At 33.5% G+C, this 23,267-nt stretch overlaps 1 protein-coding gene and 1 long non-coding RNA gene across 3 annotated transcripts; both read right to left on the minus strand.

Annotated features, from left to right (window-relative positions):
• Nucleotides 1–15,409: 15,409 nt before the first annotated feature.
• On the minus strand, nucleotides 15,410–16,990 carry LOC107945367 (uncharacterized). Its single transcript, XR_001696521.2, has 2 exons — nucleotides 16,520–16,990; nucleotides 15,410–16,421 (listed from the first exon to the last, which is right to left on the minus strand). It is a non-coding gene; the product is annotated as an uncharacterized lncRNA (long non-coding RNA).
• A 177-nt stretch (nucleotides 16,991–17,167) lies between these two features.
• On the minus strand, nucleotides 17,168–21,822 carry LOC107945370 (chlorophyll a-b binding protein 7, chloroplastic). 2 transcript variants are annotated; one of them, XM_041090664.1, is made up of 6 exons: nucleotides 21,601–21,822; nucleotides 21,364–21,530; nucleotides 19,562–19,708; nucleotides 18,708–18,840; nucleotides 18,175–18,267; nucleotides 17,168–17,594 (listed from the first exon to the last, which is right to left on the minus strand). In XM_041090664.1, exons 1-6 carry the CDS (start codon nucleotides 21,796–21,798, stop codon nucleotides 17,283–17,285), a joined length of 1,050 nt encoding a protein of 349 aa, XP_040946598.1. In that variant the 5' UTR covers nucleotides 21,799–21,822; the 3' UTR covers nucleotides 17,168–17,282. The 2 variants fall into 2 exon arrangements, with proteins under 2 accessions (XP_040946598.1, XP_016734830.1); XM_016879341.2 differs by having other exon boundaries at nucleotides 21,628–21,821.
• Nucleotides 21,823–23,267: the final 1,445 nt, after the last annotated feature.

Consider the following 23,267-nt stretch of genomic DNA (forward strand, 5'->3'; position numbering starts at 1 on the left):
TTAAGTTTAATTCAATTTATTTAGTTTATTAATATTATTATCATCTTGCTTCTATATTAACACTACAAATTCGTGACTCAAGTAGATTAGTAATTATTTCTTGTAATTGGCTTGATAACAGTCTTCCCCAAACTAAAATCCCTTGAGTATGATCCTCGAAGTACTTACCTACTTCATTATAAATTTATTACAACCTAACATGTATACTTGCGGACACCACCTCAAATATACATCTTTAGTTGTAGTATTCACACTATGGACGTTGGTACGTTCGGAGGCGATCAAGAGCTAATTAGTACTTTAAATAAATTATATAACCAATAAATATAAAGAAATATTCTTGGTATTTTTATAAAGAATAAAATAATATAAAGGGAAATTGAATCAGATTTGAGCATAGGTGATTAGCTCGCTTCAGTAATCATAACTAACTGTTGCTTCAGGTTCCGTATTCAATCAACTAGTAATTACCCTAGCAGAATCTTTTGATCATCCACTAAAATAATAACTCAACAAGAACTGCTTATCCCTCGACCTAACAGCCTAGATGAATTTGGGGCTAATTTATTCACGAATAGGCCATACCAATTTTTGGTTTATTCCCACCAAAAAGACTTCTTAAGGTCGTCAAGCCTAGGGTTTAAGTTCTTCCTTTCTTGAACAACTGATCCGTTAAGAAAACCATAGACAACAATCAATTCATCGTACATTCACTCGCTAATCCCCCATAAGAGGATTAGTTATTCATGGATCTCAAAAATATAATAAGCTCTATTCGACAGATAAACATTAATAACAAATCAAAAGATGAAGGTTTAAGAGAATCTTGACTTGTATTGATTGAAGCACGAAATCCACAAAAAGTTGATTAAATTCCATAAATCAGATCTCCTTACAAATGCAAATAGCAAAATTGATAATAACCTAAGCCTAAGAAAAAAGAAAAACCGAAACTGAAATTACAAAGAAAATTATAAAGTATGAAAGTTGCTCATAACAAGTGTTTAATGAGCCTATTTATAAATTTTGGGTTGCCATTGTCCTCAATCCAAGGCCAGCTGACGCTCTTGTATTAAAAATTGATTGTGTAGACCAAAACGCCCCTGGCTTGTAAGTATTTCTCATACAGGATCGATGTTCTGACACCATAATGCCTGTGTTGCAACATCGAAGGTAGTATGCTCGTACTCAGGGTAGCTTCAGGGGTGTATCGCGACATCTCTTGGTTGTGTCACGATACTAAAGGTGGTCTTAGGTATGCTCTACTCCCTATGTTGTGACATCAAACTCCCCATGTTGTAACATAACGACTAGTGTTGAGTTGATACGCCTTCTAATAATCTCCTGCACACTCACAAAGTATATTAGCTCACTCTTAGGCCTTATTCGGCTTCATTCGACCCCTAAAGTCAATAAAAACTCAAATTAAACTTTTTATTGAATGTAAATGAAATTCTAAAAAAGCAACTAAAACATAATAAAAATGCTTGTATTCAAGCTCCTAAAATGCGAAAACTAGTTTAACCTGCTACACTGAATTATAGCATATCAAACTCCTCCACACTTAAGTCATTGTTTGTTCTCAAGCAAGGTAAAAGAAACAATAATTCTAAGGTGACCCTTGAGCAAGTATAGTACAAATGTCAACTTTGGAGCACAAAACTAGGCGTTTCATATTTACACATAATCTTGGCATGATATATAGCTGACGTACCAATTTTGATATCAAACACTTAAATTCAGAATGTTACAAAGCATACAAACATTAAGGGTTTCAAATGTATGGATCCAACAATAAGTTATACAGGTAATTTGATTTTCCTAGCCGAATACAGTCATAAATGCAAGTATTTAGTATGATGTCAATTCATAAATAAGTCTACCTATATCACATAAGGCTTTTCGACTTGTAACATTCTAAGGCTTAAAACAAGTATGGAATTCAAGAATAGTAAGCATCAAATAGTTTCAATCACAAAAATAGTTTGGCTTATTATATTGTTCCCTATTCTCCCCCATTACCAACCCCTAATCGCTCACCGCCTTATTTCTCCTTCTCTCACCTTTATTATTTCTCCAAATAGCAAATCATAGCATAATATAGTAATTATGGCTAGCTCACGAGTTTTTGTGCACTAATGAACAAGTCTTTTTATTTTTAGTGACTGTCACTTTTCTTTCTTTTTCAATACATTTCTCATTCACAAATGCTTTTACTTTTTAATAACTTTTTCTACTCTTTTTTATCTTCTTTTTAAATTTTTCTTTTGCTGCACATACTAGCTAACCAATAATCACTCTATCACACTGATCCTTCCTATTTCACTCTATTTTTACAAAATTTCACTGTAATTTATCTACTTAACCCTCAATACATATGGTTAGATGTTTATAGTCGTGCAGTTCAAGACCAAAGAAAAAGGGTAAATACAAATTAACATTTTTGTCTCGAGTTTTGTATGAAAGTTCCTCAAGAAGTGTTTTCCGGCTCAAGTATAGGTAATAAGGACGAATAAATAAGGTTAGCTTTTTGGCTTATGGTGTATACCAAATAATGTCTTAGATCATCTCTAGGTATTTTAATATTCACAAATTTAATCACCCAAACAATCACAATTTCAACAATTTATCATACATACTACCATGCTCGTTTCCCTGTATTCTTTATATCATCTGGTGCATTCAATTGCTCAATGCCTATTTACAGTGTAATATATAGAACTTAATAGTCTAATAATCAAAATTTTAAAATTTTCAACTATCATGCCAAACTTATAGTAAATCTAATCAACCTATATACATGCTCCTAACCAATCAATTGTATTTCTACAAGCTCAAGCACACATTTGACAACAAAAATTAAAAGAAAAACATAAAAATTGAAACAAATTTTCTAGGTTACCCCCCACACACTTTAGATAACACATTGTCCTAAATGTGTAGCCCTGCAAATATAAAGAAAGAAGTTACCCGATTGATCATGGTAGTTTCGTAAATTGTTAGTGGGTGTTTCTTTCTTTTATTGTTTTGAGTTTTAAATTATTGTGCTTCTTCCATTTGGGGTTCCTACATAGAAAATTTAAAATAGAAAAATAAAGCAAATAACTATCTACTCTTACAAATAAAAGTTAAAACAAATTATCCCAATAGTTACAATTTTTAAAAATAAAACTTCAATCATCTTCCTTAAACTCCATCTCCTCATCCTCCTTTCTTTCCTCATCTTCGCTTTCTTCACTTTCATGCTCATCTTCTTCCTACTCAGGATGTGTTGGCTCAAACATATTCGGTGTGTAATTAGGTACTCTGATTTTGTTTTACCGTGCAAATTCTTGAAAAATTGGGTCTGATTCTTGCATCCAATGTATCATTTAATCCAACTTTGGATGATTGCTCTTGCTAATTTCCGGTCAGGTTGTCGATTTTGCTTTCTTGTAAGATTAGGCTAGAGTAGTCATCTTCTCTTGTTGGCATTTGTTCTACTCATTTATTTGTTTCGCCCGAAGCTCTGTGTACTATGTATACAATGTCTCCAATTATGATTCGGAATGGCTTCATAGACTGCTTAGTGGACACCATCGGAATGCTTGCTACTCTGCATAAGGTCAGCACTAAGAGGGGAAAGAAGACTTCTACTTTCTAGCCACTAACACACTATTTCATATTTTGGTATATTCATGTTCCGATGCATATTTGTTTCCTCTGCAAAATAGTGTAAAGCAAAACCACTTGAAAAATGTTGACGTTAAAAACATTCAACGCAAGACCAATTTGATTGCACAACAATTGAATCCATATTTTTTATACAGGAAACATTATTGCTTGATTAAATGAAGTTGAGATATCAGTACCTAGGCGATACCTCCATTCGCCCCTTCCTTCCGACAGATAGTTTATAACATTGTCCATATTTATATCTCTAAAGTATCTAAATAAATTTCTTCTACAAAGTATTTCTCACAGAATGGGGCACTATAAATTCGAAAATGATTCGAAGGGTAGTTCACACTTCCTTCCCTTACATCAGTACTGTTTCCCAAGTGGAGGCTTCAGTCCTTTTAAAATCTTGGTCCTGCAAAGATTCGTAAATTTCTTGAGCTATAGGGACCATAGCAGAGTCTTTTGGGATCATAGAAAAACATTCCCATATATGGTATCGGACCAAAGGCCAAATATCTTGACAAAGAACCATCGATGGTCCAAATCCCTTCTCTTGAATAAATGTTTTTTTCCCTGAAGTTCTAACATTTTGATTAAAGAAATTATAAGGGTTTGGAACCGTTGATGGTTTCAGTTTATTATTTCTCCTAAATTTCCTTGGAGGCATATTCAATGGTGTACTAGGCTAATACTTATAAAATAAAAGGCAAAATTTTTTATGGAACAATAAAAGATAAGTTAGGAACCCTTAACTTTGTATAACTTCTTTTAGGATTCCTTAAAATGTTTGATTGTTGTAGTTCCATTGAATGTTTCTCGTTTGCATCTACTTCGAATAAGATTAGAAGAAGAGATTTTGTGATAGAATAATAAGGAAAAGTAAAATGGGTTTTAGGGTTTGTTAAAATTTGAGAGTTTTTAATAAGGTTAATGAGGGTTTTAGAGTTTAAAAAGGGTTGATAATATGTTTTAGGGTTAAAATAATGGCTATATTAGTGCTAAAAATAGGTTCAAGCATGGTTTATGTTTCTGGGTTGCGCAATTGAGTTGGGTCAACCCTGCAGAAAATTATAGCGATGTCGCGGCACACCCCAAGCAATTTACTGTTGTCGCGACCTTGGGATTCAATGTCCGAACACATTCTATGATTTTAGAATCTTGGGTAAACTATCTTCTATGTTGTGACACAAATGATGTGTCGTGAAATCGAGATGATTTTTTTGATCCTTTGATTCTAGATGCAGTGTTACGATGCAAAGGTTCCATGTTACGACACCAACTCTGTTTTGAGCCAAATTTTCGCTTCCAAAGTGTCTCGGTTCCTATAAAAGACAATGTTAATAAAAAATAAAGTCTAAGAAATTAGCTAAATATACAATAATATAGATAAAATTAGAGTTTAATTAGAACTGTCAAGTTCAAGTAATGTATACGAGGATGTTTTCCTTGAATTGTTTCTATCTATATTTGTTTGGCCTCCATTGTGCCACTCCACTTTCTTCTGCTTGTCCCACTCTTTATACCTATGCTTCTGCCCTGCACTAATCATAGGAGACATCTTCCCTTGTTCAGGGTTATTAGGAATATTTACAAATATTTCATAACATGGTCTCCCTAATCTTTTCTTTTCTACATCATTTTGTTGGTGACCACATTTAAAAGTTTTAGTTTCACCGTTAATCTTCATGGTTAATTCATTCTTTTTTAGATCAATGGTGGATTTCAACGTTGCTAAGAATGGTCTTCCTAACAGGAGAGGTATTTCACTATCTTCTTCAAAGTTTAACATTACAAAATCTGCTAGAATGATAAAGCTGCACACTTTGATTAACACATCTTTCAATGCTCCTTTCAGATGCACTAAAGATCTATTAATCAATTGAAGTGTGATTTGAGTGTTTTTTAGGTCCCTTAGCCCGAGTTTTTCATATATAGATAAGGGTATTAAACTTATGCTAGCTCTTAAATCATATAGGGCTTTACTAAAGTGACTCTTTCCTATCTCTATGGGGATTGTAAAGCTTCTTAGGTCTTTTAGTTTTTGGAGAACCTATTTAGATATAATTGCACTACATGAGGCGTTTATGTTAACTTGCTCTTCTATTTTAATTTTCCTACGCTTAAACATAATTTCATTGAGGAATTTGGCATACTTAGGGACTTTTTCAATAAAATTAATATGAGGCAACTTAACATATAACATTTTAAATCAGTTCAGAAAACTTATGGGTTCTTTAACTGGTTCATCTTTCGACTTAGCTACTAGCTTGGCTATCTCCTCCGATGATGGTTCCTCTCAAAGATCTTTAGCATTCTCTTTGGTTCCCTCTTTTGTTAAGGTCTCTGAGCTACTCAGTACTATTCCTGAACAGAACGCAATTGCTTTCACATGCTCCTTCCCTTCGAAGATTATCTTTAGTATTGCTAGGAATACCACTTTCAATTTGTCTTTTAATATCTCCCATCATATTCATCAGTTGGCTCATCTGATCTTTGAGTCTAGTCAAGGTTTTCGTAGAACCGGTGCACTCAAATTACACCTCTTTCACTTTCATCCAGGCGTTGACCACATACAGTATGGTCATTTGGGTTGGTCATTTCCTGAGGCTTCTGCAAATATAAAAGTTTATAATTTACATTCTTACCCTAGTTAGAGTTATTATTTCCTTCTTGATTTCTGCCCCATCTCAAGTCCGGGTGGTCTCACTATCTAGGATTTTAAGTATTCAAATAAGGGTTTCCACGCTTATTCTCGACTTAGTTCACGTCCTTGGTAAGATTATTGATATAATAGCAGAAAAGCATTTTAAAATGCTCCCAAACTTTGAGAAAACATTCCCCTTCTAATTGTTTAAAAATTGGGATCTCCCTCTTTAGTTAAATTGTTTTACTAATAGGGAAGAAATTTTGCAAGAATTTTCCTACAATTTCATCTCATGTCGTAATAAATCTTGGTGCCTATAAGGCTAACCAAGAAAAAGTGTTATCAATTAAGGAGAAGAGGAATAGGTGAAGACAAATAGCGTCATCGATAACCCTATTATATTTAAAAGTGTCACAAAGTTGAGCGAATCGTTTTAAATGTTGATTTCGGTCATCCGTCATTGTGCCTTTAAATTGCAAATTGTCCTTAACCATTGCTAGTTTGATCTCAAAATTATTATTCGTGATTGTCAGCCTTGTTATACTTCCTTAAACCATCTCTAGACTTGGTAGTGTATAGTACTTTAAATAGAACCAATTAGTACTTTAAATAAATTATATTATGAAAAAACATAAAGAAAGGTTTTTGGTATTTTTACACAGAATAAAATAATATAAAAGGAAAGACTTCGATATTGAGATTGAATCAAATCTGAGTATGGGTGATCAGCTCGCTTCGGTAGTCCTAACTAATTGTTGCTTCAGGTTCCCTGTTCAATTAACTACTCATTACCTTAACAAGATCTCTCGATCGTCCACTAAAATAACAAGTCAGTAATAATTACTTATCTCTCAACCTCACAGTCCAAATCGGTTCAAGGGCTAAGGAATTAGGTTAATTCCCACCTAGATAACTTCCTAAAGTTGTCAAGCTTAGGGTTGAAGTTTCTAAAAAAAACCTACACAATAATCAATTAATCATATCTCCATACGCTAATCCCCCATAAGAGGATTAGTTCCTCATGGATCTCCAAAAAAATTAATAATAAATCAAGAGACGAAGGTTTACGAGAATCCTGAATTGTATAGATTCAAGCACAAAATCTACAAAGAGTTGATCAAGTTACACAAATCAGATCTCCTGACAAATGCAAATAGCAAAATTGAAAATAACCTAAGCCTAAGAAAAAAGAAAAACTGAAACTAAAATTACAAATAAAATTATAAAGTATGAAAGTTGCTTATAACAAGTGTTTAATGAACCTATTTATAGATTTAGGGTTGTTGTCATCCTCAACCCTAGGTGAGCTGGCACTCTCGTATTAAATATTTAATTGTAGAAACCAAAAATGTCCCTGGCTCTTAAGTATTTCTCATTCAGGACCAATGTCGAGACACCCTAGTGCCTATATCGCGACATCGAAGGCAATAAGCTCATACCCAAGGTAGCTTCAAGGATGTGTCATGACATCCCTTGGTTGTGTCATGACACTGAAGGCAGTCTTGGGATTCTTGTGCTTTGCTCTTTATGTTGCAACATCAAACTCCTCGTGTTGAAACACAACGACCAATATTGAGTAGATACACCCTCTAATGGTTTCCTGTTGACTCACAAAGTATATTAGCTCACCCTTAAGCCTCATTCAGCCCCTAAGATCAATAAAAGACTCAGATTATACTTTTTATTAAATGTAAATTAAATTCTAAAAACTCAACTAAAACATAATAAAAATGCTAGTATTCAAGCTCCTTATATGCAAGTTTAACCTCCTATATCGAATTACGGCAAATCAGTTGTCCACTCAATTTCAGGTTTAGGAACCTTTATAGCATCAAAATCAATATTAGGAGCTTGTCGGCCAGTGAGAATAAAACACATGCCCTCTCATCAATAGACTTATTATAGGCTTTCATCCTAGCCTTCCAGTAGGGGTAGTTACCATTCTCTAGCATAAAGGGACATGTAATCGAAAAACCTTCCATTATCATCAAACGACACTAGGATTCACCATTAAATACATTAAGTGTTAAGCTCTAATAAAAATAATTTCTACCTACAGTTGTTTACTGAAACACAAAACAATTTATGAAAATGCTTGACTGCAGTGACCACTACACCTTAGCAATGCAAAAGTTGTGCAAACAAAAATACAAAGAGCACCAAAGTTTGTTTATGCAATTCAGTTTCCCTCTATCTTGAGAGCCTAACTTAGTGAGTAATTCCATTATCTTTAGTCACACATGCAACAAGTGATTCACAATATATAACTCCTTAAGTATAGAGATCGCACCTTTGTACCTAAAGACTAGAACACTCACCTCCAAATTCTCCCCCTAAAAACTTAAAAACTCAATGTTTACAAATTAGTTTGGACTTACTCACAAAACGATTCCTTAATGAACAAATTCAAGTACTCTCAATGTGCTCTCATACATAATCTAGACAAGCCTTAAAGTATATATCAAATTATGACTTTCTAACATGGAAATTTAAATGAATACAAAGTAACTCATTGAAAATAGTTATTACAACATTAAAATTCAAAGCAAAATTTCTCGAAAATATGATATTAAAAAATCAAAAACACAATCTTGATCAAATCTCTACATTCCAAGGGCTTAATTAATTCACTCGAATCCAACCTAATCTTCAATAGCCAAGGATTGATTTCTATAGATAGACCATAATATCTTTAATATAGCAGTACATAAACTGATCCAAAGATTTTCTTCATTAATTTGTCGACTTAAACATGGCAAGTAATTTTACTACCTCGATGACAATCTGCAATGGACACTACTGAGTGCCACTCAACTTCAACCAACACACCTGCCTTAGCAGATTACAAGAAATACTACATGACATTACTACACACGAAAAATAGTACCACAAACAAGAAAAAAAAACCTACACCAAAAAAGTGTTAAACCTAAAACCATCCAGATTTAGAGTAACTAGAACTGAAAAATATGTTTCTCTTTTACTTGTTACGGGGGTACACATTAATTTTGAAGGCTATTTCTTGTTGATTTAACAAATAATCTTATCTATCTTTTGATATTTTTTTCAATATTTTAAAAATGTTCTAAATATTTCAGTTTAGTCCCAAACTTCAAATATTTTATAACAAAGCATGAATTGTTATTAGTTGCGAAAGATGGAGGAAAGAATTTTTTTTCTTATTTCTCTTTAAAATATTATAATTTAAAAAAAATAATTTTGAAATGATTTAAGTTCAGATTTCAATTTAATGAGGAGGTTTTGAACTTTGACTTCAACTCAATTTAACATATATTATCATTGTTATAGTATTTTTTTTTCACTTATAATTTATAAACATTTTTTTCATATCTAATAAGTCTGCTCTTTGTATTGAGTTTTTTGTGCTTTTCAAATATGAGCATTTGTTTCTGTTATTTTTATCTTGGAATTTTTACAGTTTTGGTTTTCTTGTGTGGGATTGTTATTTTTAGCCAATGGAGAAAGAGAAGGAGGGACTAAATTTAGAAGAAAGGAAAGATAAGGCGTTACTACTGCCAATAGATTCGGAGATATATAAGTCAATGTTTGATCACTATTTGGTCAAATGTTTCTTAACAGCAAGTGTTGTTCATTTTCCAGCCATGTGGAATACTATAGCGAAATTGTGGCACCCTTTAAGAGGGTGTTCAGACATCATATCTGGGTGATAGGCTTTTTTTTGTTCAAATTCTTCCACAAAAATGGATATCAAAAGGGTGATTGGAGGGGTTCCTTAGACTTTCAATAGTCATTTATTGATCATTCATCGTTTAAATGAGAATAAAGACTCGTTATAAGTCCATTTGGTGTCTTTGGCATTCTAAGTTCAAGTTCATGATCAACAGCCATGGTTTTTTTTAAACAATGGCAAAGCAATTGGGGAATTTTATCGAGCGTTTCATGGAGTATGACACGAATCAAGTGAATCAAGGGTTTAAAAATTTTTTGAGGATTAGATTTGATATGGATGTTAGAAAATCATTGAAAATAAGAAAAAAGATAATAATTTGATCTTCAAAATTTGTCTATGTTAATTTTAGGTATGAAAAGCTCACTTTGTTTTGCTTTTTGTGTGGCCGTTTAGGTCAGAATGACAAATTGTCCAGTTAGATTGACCAATGGTAGGGATGGTTTGGAGTTGCGATGGAATCTGAATCTTAAAGCACAATCAAGAAGGGCCATAACCATGAACAGTGTCTAACTCCTGAAGGAAAGGGATGATGAGAATAAGGAAACAAATCGCCCAATGCATTATTTAAATAGGAATTTAAGGAAAGAAATTGGGAGGGATTTGTAGACAAATATTAATCCAATCTTGGGTTTTAATTTGGAAGGTTCTTCAAATCAAGATGTGCTAAATATGTAGGGTCATTCCAATGAAATGGGTTGGATGAAAATGTAACAAAAGTTTAAAGATAACCCGATTGAGAGTGAGGATGGTCAGAAAAGGCCCAAATCAGTTTTTTTGGATCCTAATGTTTCTGACCGTCAGGACTCATTACGATCTATGGTAGAACAATCAAATGCTCACTCTTATATTTTATTGACGCCTACCAGGAAGCATGCTGACCGAAAGCCATGAGAATATTAAGTTAAAATGTCCACGGATTGGGGAGTGTAATGGCTATAAAAAGGCTTCAACAAACGTTAAAGACATAATCCCCATATTGTCTTCTTTATAGAGACTAAGTTAGACGGTGTACGTATGGATAAGGTTAGAAAGAGATGTAGTTTCGTGAATGGAATTGATGTTCCAGCTGAAGGTACGAGGGTGGCCTCGATTTGGTGAGGAATAGTAATGACATGGTTCAAATAAGAAGTTTTTCAAATAACCACATTTATGTGAACATTCAGGTGGAGGAAGAGGATGATCAATAAAGGCTAACGAGTTTTTACAAATTTCTGGAGGTACGTCAGAGGGAGGAGGGTTGGAATTTATTGCATCAATTAGGAAAAGATCAAAGAATGCATTGGATTGTCTACGGTGATTTCAATGAAATACTTTATTCTTATGAAAAGATAGAGGAAGGGCCACGTGACGAGAGACGGATGAAGAATTTTCATAAGATGCTAGATGATAGCCAATTGATGGATACAAGTTATGTTGGTTCACGTTTCACTTGGGAAAGAGGAAATTTACCTGAAACGAACATTTGTGAAAGGTTAGGGGTGGAAAATGTTGATTGGATGAATTTATTCCCTGAGTATTCAATTAAATATTCACCGCATTCTGTGTCTGATCATTGTCCACTTCTAATACAAATGGATCAGGAGAATAGGAGAATGGCAAGAAAGAAATTTCTATTTGAAACGTTATGAGTTTTAGAGGAATCCTGAGGAGGAAATTTGTTAGATTCGGGGAGAAATTTCAAGTTCGATGCTAGACAAATTAGTAGCTCTTAAATCAAGTTTAGTGATATCGGAAAAAGGCTTAAAAGAAAAGCGAACTGAAGCATCTAGGCGTTTGAATAGAAGATTGGAAATTCTTTTGGGGTTAGAAAGGAATGATGATATTTTGGCAAAAATAATTGACACGAAAACTCATCTTAATTTAGAGATAGAGAAGGATGAAGCATATTAAGAACAAAGGGCCCTGACAAACTGGCTACCTTTAGGGGATAAAAATAATTTTTTTTCATAATTTTGCATCCCAACGAAGACGCATGAATCAGATTCGTGGATTGCAAAATGAGAAGGGCAATGTAGTCACGAATGAAGGAATAGAAGAAATTGCTAAGAATTATTTTTCTGATTTGTTTGCGTCAAAAGGGACAGGGAATTTGGAGCATGTATTTTTTAGAGTGGACAGATGTATAATAGAAAATATGAATTGAATGCTGCTAGAAAATTATACAGCTGAAGAGGTGTTTGCTGCGATTAGTGGAATGGGTCCAACAAAAGCAGTTGGAGTTTACAGTTTTCCAGTAATTTTTTTCCAAAAATACTGGCATATTATTGGACCAAATATGAGTCTTTTCTGCCTTGGGGTATTGAATGGAGATATGTCAATGAACTCTCTTAATGTTACTAATATTGTGCTTTTACCGAAAACCATTCAACCTAGAAATTTGGCAATTTTTAGATCAACTAGTCTTTGCACAGTTTTATACAAAATTATTTCTAAAATTGTTGCAAATAGATTTCAACAAGTTTTAGATTGCAACATTGATTAGGCTTAAAGCGCTTTTGTTTAAGGCCGGTTGATTACGGATAATGTTCTTGTTTACAAAATTCTACATTTGTTTAAGCAAAAAAGAACGGGGGGAAAATGTTCAATGGCGCTTAAGCTAGATATGAGTAAAGCTTATGATCGTGTTGAATGGTCGTTCTTAAAACGAATGCTATTACAGATGGGTTTTGTAATTCCATGGGTGGAACTTATTATGAGATGCATCAATTCTATCTCGTATTCAATAGTGATCGACAGGAAGGAGAGGCAGAATTTTTAACCAACAAGAGGATTAAAGCAAGGGGATCTCTTAAGTCCGTATTCATTTTTGATATACAGTGAAGGCCTTTCTACTCTTACGCGATTGGCTAGGCAGGAAGGCTTATTAGAGGGTGTTAAAATTTGTAGAAATCTAAAAATATCGCATTTATTGTTCACAGATGATTGAATTCTTTTTTGTGAAGCTTCAAAAAAGGAGGGAGATTGTTTTAAAAGGAATTCTAAAAGAATACGATGAGGCATTGTGACAATGTGTGAATTATGAAAAATCAACAGTGTTTTACAACTCAAATACGCTTGTAGGTTAGGGAGTTGTCACATGGGCGTTGAATGTGCAAAATTCTACAAATCCAGAAAGGTATTTAGAGCTTCTGAAAATGGTTGGGAAGGGAAAGAAAGTTGCTTTTCAACTGCTGAAAGATCGTATGAAAAGCAAGATTGATAGTTAGAGAACAAAATTCTTGTCACAAGGAGGGAAAAAGGTTTCTCTAAAACCTGGGTTACAAGCAATACTAACATACACCATGGCATGTTTTTTTATTTCCAAAAACACTTTGTAAAAAATTGAAAAGTATTATTGCAAATTTTTTGTGGCAAAAAAGACATGGCAAAAGGGAAATCCATTAGTGTGAGTGGAGAATTTATGCGAATTAAAAGAAAATGAAAGTCTTGGATTTCAATGTTTAGCAAAATTTAATTGGCATAATGCCAAAAACAGCCCCTAACGTTTGGTTGTTTGGTCACTTTGTCCCTTTATGTGTTTTTTGAAGCACTTTTAACACCTAACATTTTTTTGGTCAAATTAGTCTATTTTTAGCAGACATACTGATGTAGCTGTTAGTTAACTAACTATCAACATAAACTGCTAACGTGGCATCCAAATGTATTTAAATGTTAATGTGGTACTATTTTATTTAAATGTTAATGTGGTACTATTTTATCTTATATGTCAGTAAACAAATGATTTTAAAATTTTTAAAATTATTTTAAAATCATAATCACCGTTTCTTCTTTTCCATTGTTAATTATTTTAAAATCATCATAATCATCAAAATTTCACGGTCCTTAAACCTAATTTAGTTTTCATCATCTATGACCAAATTAACTCTTGATTCATTTTTAATTGATAAAAAAATTACAACTGATTGAGCTCGCATTAGTTTCAAGTTTTTGGATGCATTAGTTTCAAGTTTTTGGATGCATTTAAGTTCCAAAAAATATTTTGAGTTTTCATGAGAAATGGGCAAATAGTTTATGAAAAAAATTGTGCAAAAAAAGTAAATATACGAATTTGGAATACCAAAAACATCATTTGTCTTACATTTCCTTCAAAATATAAACAAGAATAATTATACAAAAATTGCGAACAGGATGAAAAACCTAACGAAACAGAAAAGAAAAAAAGAACGAAACGAATCAGTTGAGCGAACTCAATCTTGATTTGGTTTCCGTGCAAGGTGGCTCTTTAGAGAGCGTCATTCGCCACCTTTGCATCCCCCATGCACTTAAAGTAGACAAAAGCGTATCTTCTCACAGAGTATGGGTGACGTTGTTGAGTGTGCCAAATTTGTGGAACAACTCCATATCTGACTCAATCATCTCGCCCAACAGATTTTTAACCCGCAAACGGTTTGACAGAGTTGCAGATTCCTCTGATTCTTTCCTTAGCTTATGTAGATTCATCGGCAGCCCCATTATAGCTTTAAGAATTTGTTAGAACGAGACAGAAAGAGGGAGATATGAAACCCTAAAGTGTTACAAAATCGATTAAAAATTAATTTGAAAAAGAAACATGGAAACAAAGAGAGATTCGGGTAAGTATATAAACGGCAGGCAAGAATAAAAAGATAGGGCTATATGGAGGAAATACATACTAAAAAATGGAAACAATGAGAGATTTGAGGAAATATATAAACAGCAAGAAAGGATAAATGGAAAATAAGATCGGCGCGAAGAAAGAGCTCAGTGAGAGGAAATACATACCAAAAAATGGAGGTCATCTAACGAACAGAAAAAAAAAAATCAAAAACAAGGAAGGTCGAGGCTCAAGAATGGATTTTGAGGTTTTCAATGAGTTTAAGAAAACAATGGAGAAGAAGAAACAGTGAGGATGATGATGATTTTAAAATAATTTTTTAAAAAATAATTATTTTAAAATTATTTTCTAATGTGGCATATAAGATAAAATAACACCACATCAGCATCATTAGTCAACTAACGGCCACACCAGCATATCAGTTAAAAACAGACCAATTTGACCAAAAAAAACACTAGGTGTTAAAGCACTCCAAAAAAAAATAAAGGGCCAAAGTGACCAAACAGCCAAACAAGGTTAGTTACATTTCCAAATTCTTTGCTTGCTCGTACGTTAAAACCTAAATACTATCCAACGACGGACTTCTTAAAAGCAAGGTTGGGGAATCTACCTTCTTTTACTTAGAAGAGTATATGGGCGATAAAAGGATTTCTCTAAGGACTGTGTTGGCGAGTGGAAACTGGAAAAAATATTCCAGCAAAAAGAGTTGCATGGGTGCCAAGATTTGAGGATTACAGATTGCAAAATAATGAGAATATTTTTGATAATATGATGGTGGTAGATTTAATAGATGATTCATCAAGGAAATTGAAAGAGATGCTAATCAATGCTACCTTTTCTGAGCAGGATGCAAACATAATTCTGAATATTCCTCTTACAAAAGCTCCACACGAAGACTTTCAAGCCTGGAAAGTAGAGGCTTTTGGAGACTTTTCTATCCGTAGTGTTACAAACTTTTGTTACAACAATCAAGAGAGGCTAGTATTTTACAACCAGATAGAACTCATGGAATTTTTCAAGAAACTATGGGGAGTTAATCTCCCATCAAACTTGAAGATTACATTATGGAGATGCTTCATGAATTTTATCCCTACACTCAGGGATCTACACTACAGAAGATTAACTACAAATGCCATCTTTCATGTTTGTGCTAAAACGGTGGAATCTAGAGAACAAATCTTTCAAGATTGTTCTGTGTCAAAACAGTTTTGGCAACATTTAAACTGTAAGTGGCCAAACTCCATCGGAAACATGGATTTTTTGAGTTGGATTACCTGGTTGTTTGAAAATAATTCCTTGAATCAGTGTCGTATTTTTGTTTGCGGATTGTGGGCGATATGGACAACAAGAAACAGATGGGTGCATAAGAGGAAAAAATAACAGCGTTAGAAACAGCAGATTTTGTAAGAAACTATTTGAGTGAATTGGATGGGCTGAAGATATTCTTACTTGTCAAACCGAGGGAGGTAGAGAGGTGGAAACCACCGGAGATTCCCTTTGTGAAAATCAACTTTGATGTCGCATACAATAAGGAGGAACATAGGTCTTGCTCTGGGATCGTTGTACGGGATTCAAAGGGGAAGATTTTGGGGTCTAGGGTTATTAAAATGTGTGTGCTCCTTCGATTTTTGTTGCAGAGGCTATTGCATGTGTTCAAAGGCTTCAAATGGGGATGGATTTGGGGGTAATGGCTATAGAGGTAGAGGGGGATGCTCTATCAGTAATAAAAAAAATAAAAAAAACTACAAATGAAAGGGGAAGATAAATTGGAGATCGGTGCTATCATTAAAGACTGTTTACAGTTAAGTCGGGATTTCTAGATATGCAAGTTTCTATATGGCAAAAGAAGGAAGAATGAAGAATGAAGTGGCAAATCTGTTAGCAAAAGGTTTAAGAAATGGAGAACATAGTAACGAAAATGGAAGCGTACCTGATTACGCCGTGGAGCTGGTGGAAAGAGATCGTCCAAGGAATGGGCTATCTTGTTAATGGGAGTCGTTCTACTTCTGTTTTTGCTGAAGTTGTAGGTTTTCGGGAAAATGAAGAGGAAAGGGGTTCCCGGAAAATGAAGAGTTTGTAGGTTTTGAAAGTTGTGATGATTAATGGGATTTAACTCATGTTGTCTCAGGTAATGATTTTACTGGGTCTGGGTCGTATCTTATATATTGGCCTTTCTATGTATTTTGGATTATTTTGTTCTGGGCTTTGTTTTCCAATAAATCCAACTATTTTCATTCAAAAAAAACTTAAAAAGTTAGGTGAAATTTGAATTATTGGAATAATAATTTTAAATTAATTCAAATTCTTGTGCTTAAAAATCATTAATATTGCCAATATACCTTAGTTTAATAGGAAAAATACATAAAAACTTTAAAATTTCAAATTCAAATCTTATCATGTAATAAATTCTTTTTAATTTTTTTATTTGTTAATTTTTATTTTCAAATATATTTTGATTATTAATCAGTTAGTTCATTTTAATAATTGATTATAACTGTCCACGTTTGGATAGACCATTATAATTGCATTTGTAGCTTATTAAAACAATAAAAAAAATCCCATCTCTACCATCCCTAGATACAAAACCATGTCAAATTTAGAAAGAAAGTAATGGTCATTTACATACATATATAGTAAGATAAAACTAAAAAGTGGTTTACAAAGTATTTATATCTATGATTCTGTATTGAGAATTATGTATTTGACGTGGAATTAAGAAGGGAAAATAGGTTATTATGAAATGGATCAGAGAGGTGCTCAACTAGGTTCTGTACCGGACCTTTACCTGTCAAAGCTGCTTGGAAATAAAAGCCTAACCAAGCAACCATGGCTAGCCTCCCATTTTTAATCTCCTTCACCTTCAGCTCCTCAAAAGCTACTGGGTCTTTTGACAGCTTCAATGGGTCAAATAACACTCCTCCCGGGTAATTAAGATCGCCTGGCAAGTAAATCCCCAGAGGCTCCAATGCCTCTATCCCGCAATATCTTGCATACTCTGGTCCAACCTATATTGCAATCAAATAGTAACCAATAAAACCTCCAATTATTGAAACATTAAATCTTTGCTTGGTAGAGCAGAAAAAAATTAGAATGATAAAAAATTGAAGGGTAGAAAAATAAAAAGATGAAAAATATAATTTTTCTTTCCATAGATGTGCTTGGTAGGAAAGATGAAAAAATAGAAAGAACAAAGTAATTTTCTTTCTGTCCTTTGCTTAGTAGACTTGAAAAATGAAATGGAAAAAAATAAAACATTTAAAAAATACACAAGTTTAAACTAATATTCACATCTCTCTCTTATTTTCTCTCCTCTCATCATTCCAATATGAAAGAATTGGTTTTTATACATTAGAATGAAAAATAATCATCTCTCCTATTTCCTTTTTCTCACCTTTCTTTCCAACTAAACATACTCAAAATTTGTTTTCTTTCCACATTTCCACCCAACCAAGCACACCTTAAGTGTAAATGAAAATAAAAATAAAATTGCACAATCCTTAACAGTCTCTCTTTTCCCAACTATTGCATAAATGATATTTATGAAGGCCAGGGATCAGAACAATGAGATTGCTGAAAAGAAATTACCATCAAGAGGGCCTGGCAGATAGCAATGATAATCACTCCTTGCCCTCCAGCTAAGTGTAGACCCGGGATGCCAAGGTAGTCCAGTGTTTCTCCCTCACAAAAACCAACAAGCACATTTAACGGATATGTTGATATGTTGTTTTTTTCTAAGTAACCAAATTTGAAACTTCAACTTAGATTTCTCAAGTTTGGATTCTAGGATAGGTTGGAGTGATCTTTTTGAGAAGAAAGATGACTATTTCCTACAGTCTAAGTTGCAGTGAATCTCTACACATACCAAAAAAATATGTAGCAATGAAAATTTCATATATTCTAAAACGGTAACCGGTATATGAAACATATTAGAATATGGGAAAAGCCTTGCAACATATATCTTCTTAAAGTAGCAGATTATGCATTAACTAGAAACCTCCTTTAGCACTAAAAATTTGACAATAAAGTCGCAACCAAGGGAACTACCTAAGATTAAATAAGATTTAGACATTCCAGATTATCTGTGAAAGATAGTTAATGAACTGGTACAGATTAACAACCTGAAGTTTCGAATAGCCCACCCGCCACCAAACAGGCTCAGCAAAGTGAGAGATTCCAAGCAGATCTAAAATTTCGGGAACCACAACACCGAGGGCAGCAAGCATAGCCCAACGAGCATGAAGAATTTCAAAACTGCATAATAGAGATTGCATTTGATCATTTAATAATTAAAACTATCTACTTCAAATCAAACCATCATCGTATACTAAATTTCATGATAATAGCTTGTCTCAACTGACCTATCACCATGGAAATGGTGTTTAACATTGTGAACTATTTTGACCTCCTTCACCCCCTCCCCAAAAAATAATAATAGTAATAATAACAATAATAATACAAGCATCTGAATGAAGTTTGGAAGAGGTACCCTATATTCGGTTAAAATATACCCCAAATCCCTATAATCTTCATACATTTGGAATTTACCCCCTCTACTTTTATTTCAAAGAATTTAGTTTCTCTACTTTTTAGATTTCAAAATTCAAGTCCAAATTGTTAACACTATTACAATTCTTCTGTTACATTCACTAGTTTGACACTTTGAAATAAAAAAAATACTCACTTGGAAGCCATGTAACAAAAATAAACATTGTAATGAACCTGAGTGTAACAAAAGAATTTTAATAATGTTAACAATCAAATTCCTTGAAATAAAAATAGAGGGGCTAAATTTCAAATTTACAATGAGTACAAGGACTTGAAGCATATTTTAACCCCTATAATCCTATTAGGAATTAAAGTCATAACTCGTGTTTTCTCATTTACATCATACTGAACACAATCATTTTCACTGTAAACATCTTAAAAAGCCATGACTTCAGAGGAAATTGAATTGAAAGAAATGTTGACGTACTTAAAGTACTTCTGGAAATCCACAGGATCCTTGCCCAGACCTGCAATATCAAAACCATAATCCCCAGGCAGTTCTCCAGTTAGATATTCAGGATAGTCATATGGGATGGGACCAAGCCAGCGAGGGCGGTCTTCTCCATACCAGAAGCTGAAAAAGTCAGAGGTACATGCTATAAGAAACATATTTACTTAATATGAATACAATTTTAATTTATAAATGTAACTAAGGAGATTAAATCTGAGCCGGCTTCTAAATGAATAATGAAGCAAACAAAGCACACTAATTAATATCATTAAAGACACAAAAGCATTCCACTAAAAATTATCATTGGCATTCAACTAGACCAAAAAAAAACACAAATAGTGTTATGATTCTAATTAAATAATAAACCTAATTAATATGATTAAACATTATCAAGATAGTAGAGATTAGAGAACTTTAAAGGCTTAACCCTAGTAAGACTATCATTCTTAAAACCAATTTTCGCCATCTTTGAATTATGCAAGCAACACTATAATAATATCAAGTTTCCAAGATTCAACCATCAATAATCTCCATAACCTTGCACAAGAACTACAAAGATCAAAAGAACTATGCTAAATCTCCAACTTTACAAGATGCGGCATATACTACTATATATATTTTGAATGCCTGAAAATGATGAGAGAAAGAGAAAGAATGCTAAAGTTATTGAACTAAGAAAAGTAAAATGCTTGTATCATTTAGCTGAATTAACAGAACCCATTTACAGGCAATGGTTTCAAGCATTCTACATAATAATATGACTATGGTGATTGATTTGCATGCCACCGCTTGACATTTATTCGCTTATGTGTCGGAGAATGCCGCAGTTTGAAATGAATAACCTATGTATTTGTGCATGGTTCATTTGAATTATTTACAACAATCCCCACGTTCAAATTAATGAACTAGTGAACTAAAGTGATATGCATAATGGTATGCATCCTGTGTACTTGAACTTAAACTTGAACTATCACCTAGTGATAGTGTTTACAAGAGCCTTATGAAATAAATCTTTAGAACCCTTCTTTTGTTAGAGAAAATAAGATAAAGATTGCATGCATATCATTCCATAATATGGACGTACTCTACCTACGTGGCACATTTAGGCCTCTCATCGATTTTGTAATTGAAGAAAGCTCTAGAGAATGTGCCACACATCTACACTCATATAAGTGCTTTCTAAGATTGATGTTTTTAAATTAAAAAATAATTTTGAAAAGTATCAATTTCATTTTTTTTTATACAAAAGAGTATTTTTATTACTGTGTTCTTTCATACCATTTAATTATCCTTTTAGAAATTCAAATTTCATAGTTGTTGTACCCCTATTGCAAGTCCTTGCTTGTTAGGCGTCAAGTGGTTGCATGCATAGCAACCAGCATAAGACACTCAATAGATAGGTGTCATACGGGTTGCTTAGTAAGCTTTGAGACCATTCCCTATAAATAGGCATTGCCAATCCGGCTAAACATATCCAAGCTATCTATATTTTCTAATTCAATTAGCTTTAATCTTTAAAACTCCGATATTCAAAATTAACAGATTTATATACCATATCAACTAAAATGAAGTGTTTAATATCCAGAAGGTTGCCTTTAATTTTAGATAAGCTTAGTGCAGTAGAAATTTTATAGTTTTGCCTAAAAAAACCATATATATAATATTTAATTATTATAGGCACCTTAACGATTCAAGTATATTTCTTATTTGGTTTCAAACTCGCAACGCAAGCTTTATATAAGCGAAGGATTAGTTTTAAGCCAGAAGCAGAATATTACCTCTCATTTCTTGCCTTCTGAGCTAAAGCCTGGAACTTGGAAGAATTTGCAAGAGCTTCCTTCTTCCTCTTTAACAATTGCCTCTGCAGGGCCTCGCCTAGAGGGCTATTAGCGATGGCTTTGACCGCCGTGAAAGGAACTGCTGAAAACAGCAGCACTCCCACCAGCTGAAAACAAACATAATACAATGTTATTTGTTTCAATAAAATTAAAAGTCGAAACAGATAGAATTTGCACCCTAATGAAGAAAGAACAGCGAGAGACCTCTTGCCATGAAGCTCTGCTACTAGTAAAAGAAGAAGACTTTGCGGTCGTGAGTTTAGTAAGGGGTCTGAAAGAGAAAATGGATGAGAGGGAGCGTGGGTCTCCAGCTCCGCCATTGATGAAAGACGAAGATGTGGAAGAGAGCCCAAGCGTTGTTGCAATTTGAGCCATTCGATTTTAAGGCCTTTTTGCTTCCCTCTAAAACTGATAAAATCTATACCTGTTTATGGACGGCTGACCCGTAGGCCTAACCCGATCCAATACTGGTTTGTCTGAGATGTTCGAATTAGGCCCAGCCGGACCACCGGTTTATGAGAATATTTCATTAATAAATAGTTAGGGATAAATATCAAAATCATACTTCAACTTTAATCTAATTAGTAATGTAATATATGAATTTTGATTTTGTATGATTTTATATATCAAATTTTTAATTTAATTCAATTTTCACAAATCACCAATAACATTATAAAATTAACATAATTTTAAGTTAATATATATAGTTGGAGGTGGAAAAGAGGTATTTATCATAGCTATTTTGCAAGCAATTCTAACATACACAATGTTTTGCTTACTATTGCCAAAGTCCTTTTATATGGAAATGGAGAATATAATAGGGGCTTTCTGGTGGAAAAATAATCACGGGAAGAAAGGCATACGTTGGTGTGATTGGAGGTCTTTGTGTGCACTTAAGGAAGGAGGTATGGGTTTTCGAAATCTGTCACATTTTAATGTTGCATTATTGGCCAAACAGGGTTGCGTTTGTTACGTAATCCTAATTCGTTACTAGTGTGAACTTTGAAAGCCAGATATTTTAAAGAATCAGATTTCTTAAATTACAGCTTAGGAAATCTACCTTCTTTCACCTAGCAGAGCTTATGGGTTGCAAAAGGGCTTCTTAAGGGTTTGGGTTGGAGGATAGGGGATGGCAAGCAAGTGACTATCTAGGGTGATGCTTGGGTCCCTGGCAATGAAAATTTCAAATTTCAGAACATGGTTTCTATTTTGAGCCTAAATAAAGTTGAAGATTTGATTGATGTCAACACAAGAAAATGGAAAGTTGAGATGATTCAAAATAGATTTCCGGAGGAGGAAGCTGCGAGAATTTTATGCATTCCTCTGTCTATGAATCCGCATGAAGATCATATCATCTGGCGTGGGGAGCCAACGGGGGAGTATTGGCATTTCTATTGTTGATTAAGGTTAGTTCTTTGTTCGGTTTTTGATAATTTTTACGTTTTTGATATCGTTGCTTCGAATACTATTCGACCCATGTTTGAATTTTTAATTTTGATGAATATTTTGAGTTGTGCCATTGATGAACATTTGTGTTATGTGATATTTGATGATGAATAATGAAAGATATATTTTAGATTAATATGTTTTGTATTGGAAATTTTGGTGAAATTGAGTAATTAGAGTTAAATTGTGAAATTAAATTTTTGAGGGACTAAAATGTGAAATAAATGAAATGTGAGGACTTGTATGAACAATAGGTACATTCGACCCTTGTATGGTGTGAACAAATTTTGTGTATATTGTGTTTTATCCAATAGGGACTAAATTGTAAAAAGTGTAAATATTAGGGGCAAAATGGTAATTTACCCATTTATGTGTTTTTGGATTAAATTGAATGTAAT

Source organism: Gossypium hirsutum, chromosome D03, assembly GCF_007990345.1.
Source record: "Gossypium hirsutum isolate 1008001.06 chromosome D03, Gossypium_hirsutum_v2.1, whole genome shotgun sequence".
Classification (NCBI taxonomy): domain Eukaryota; kingdom Viridiplantae; phylum Streptophyta; class Magnoliopsida; order Malvales; family Malvaceae; genus Gossypium; species Gossypium hirsutum.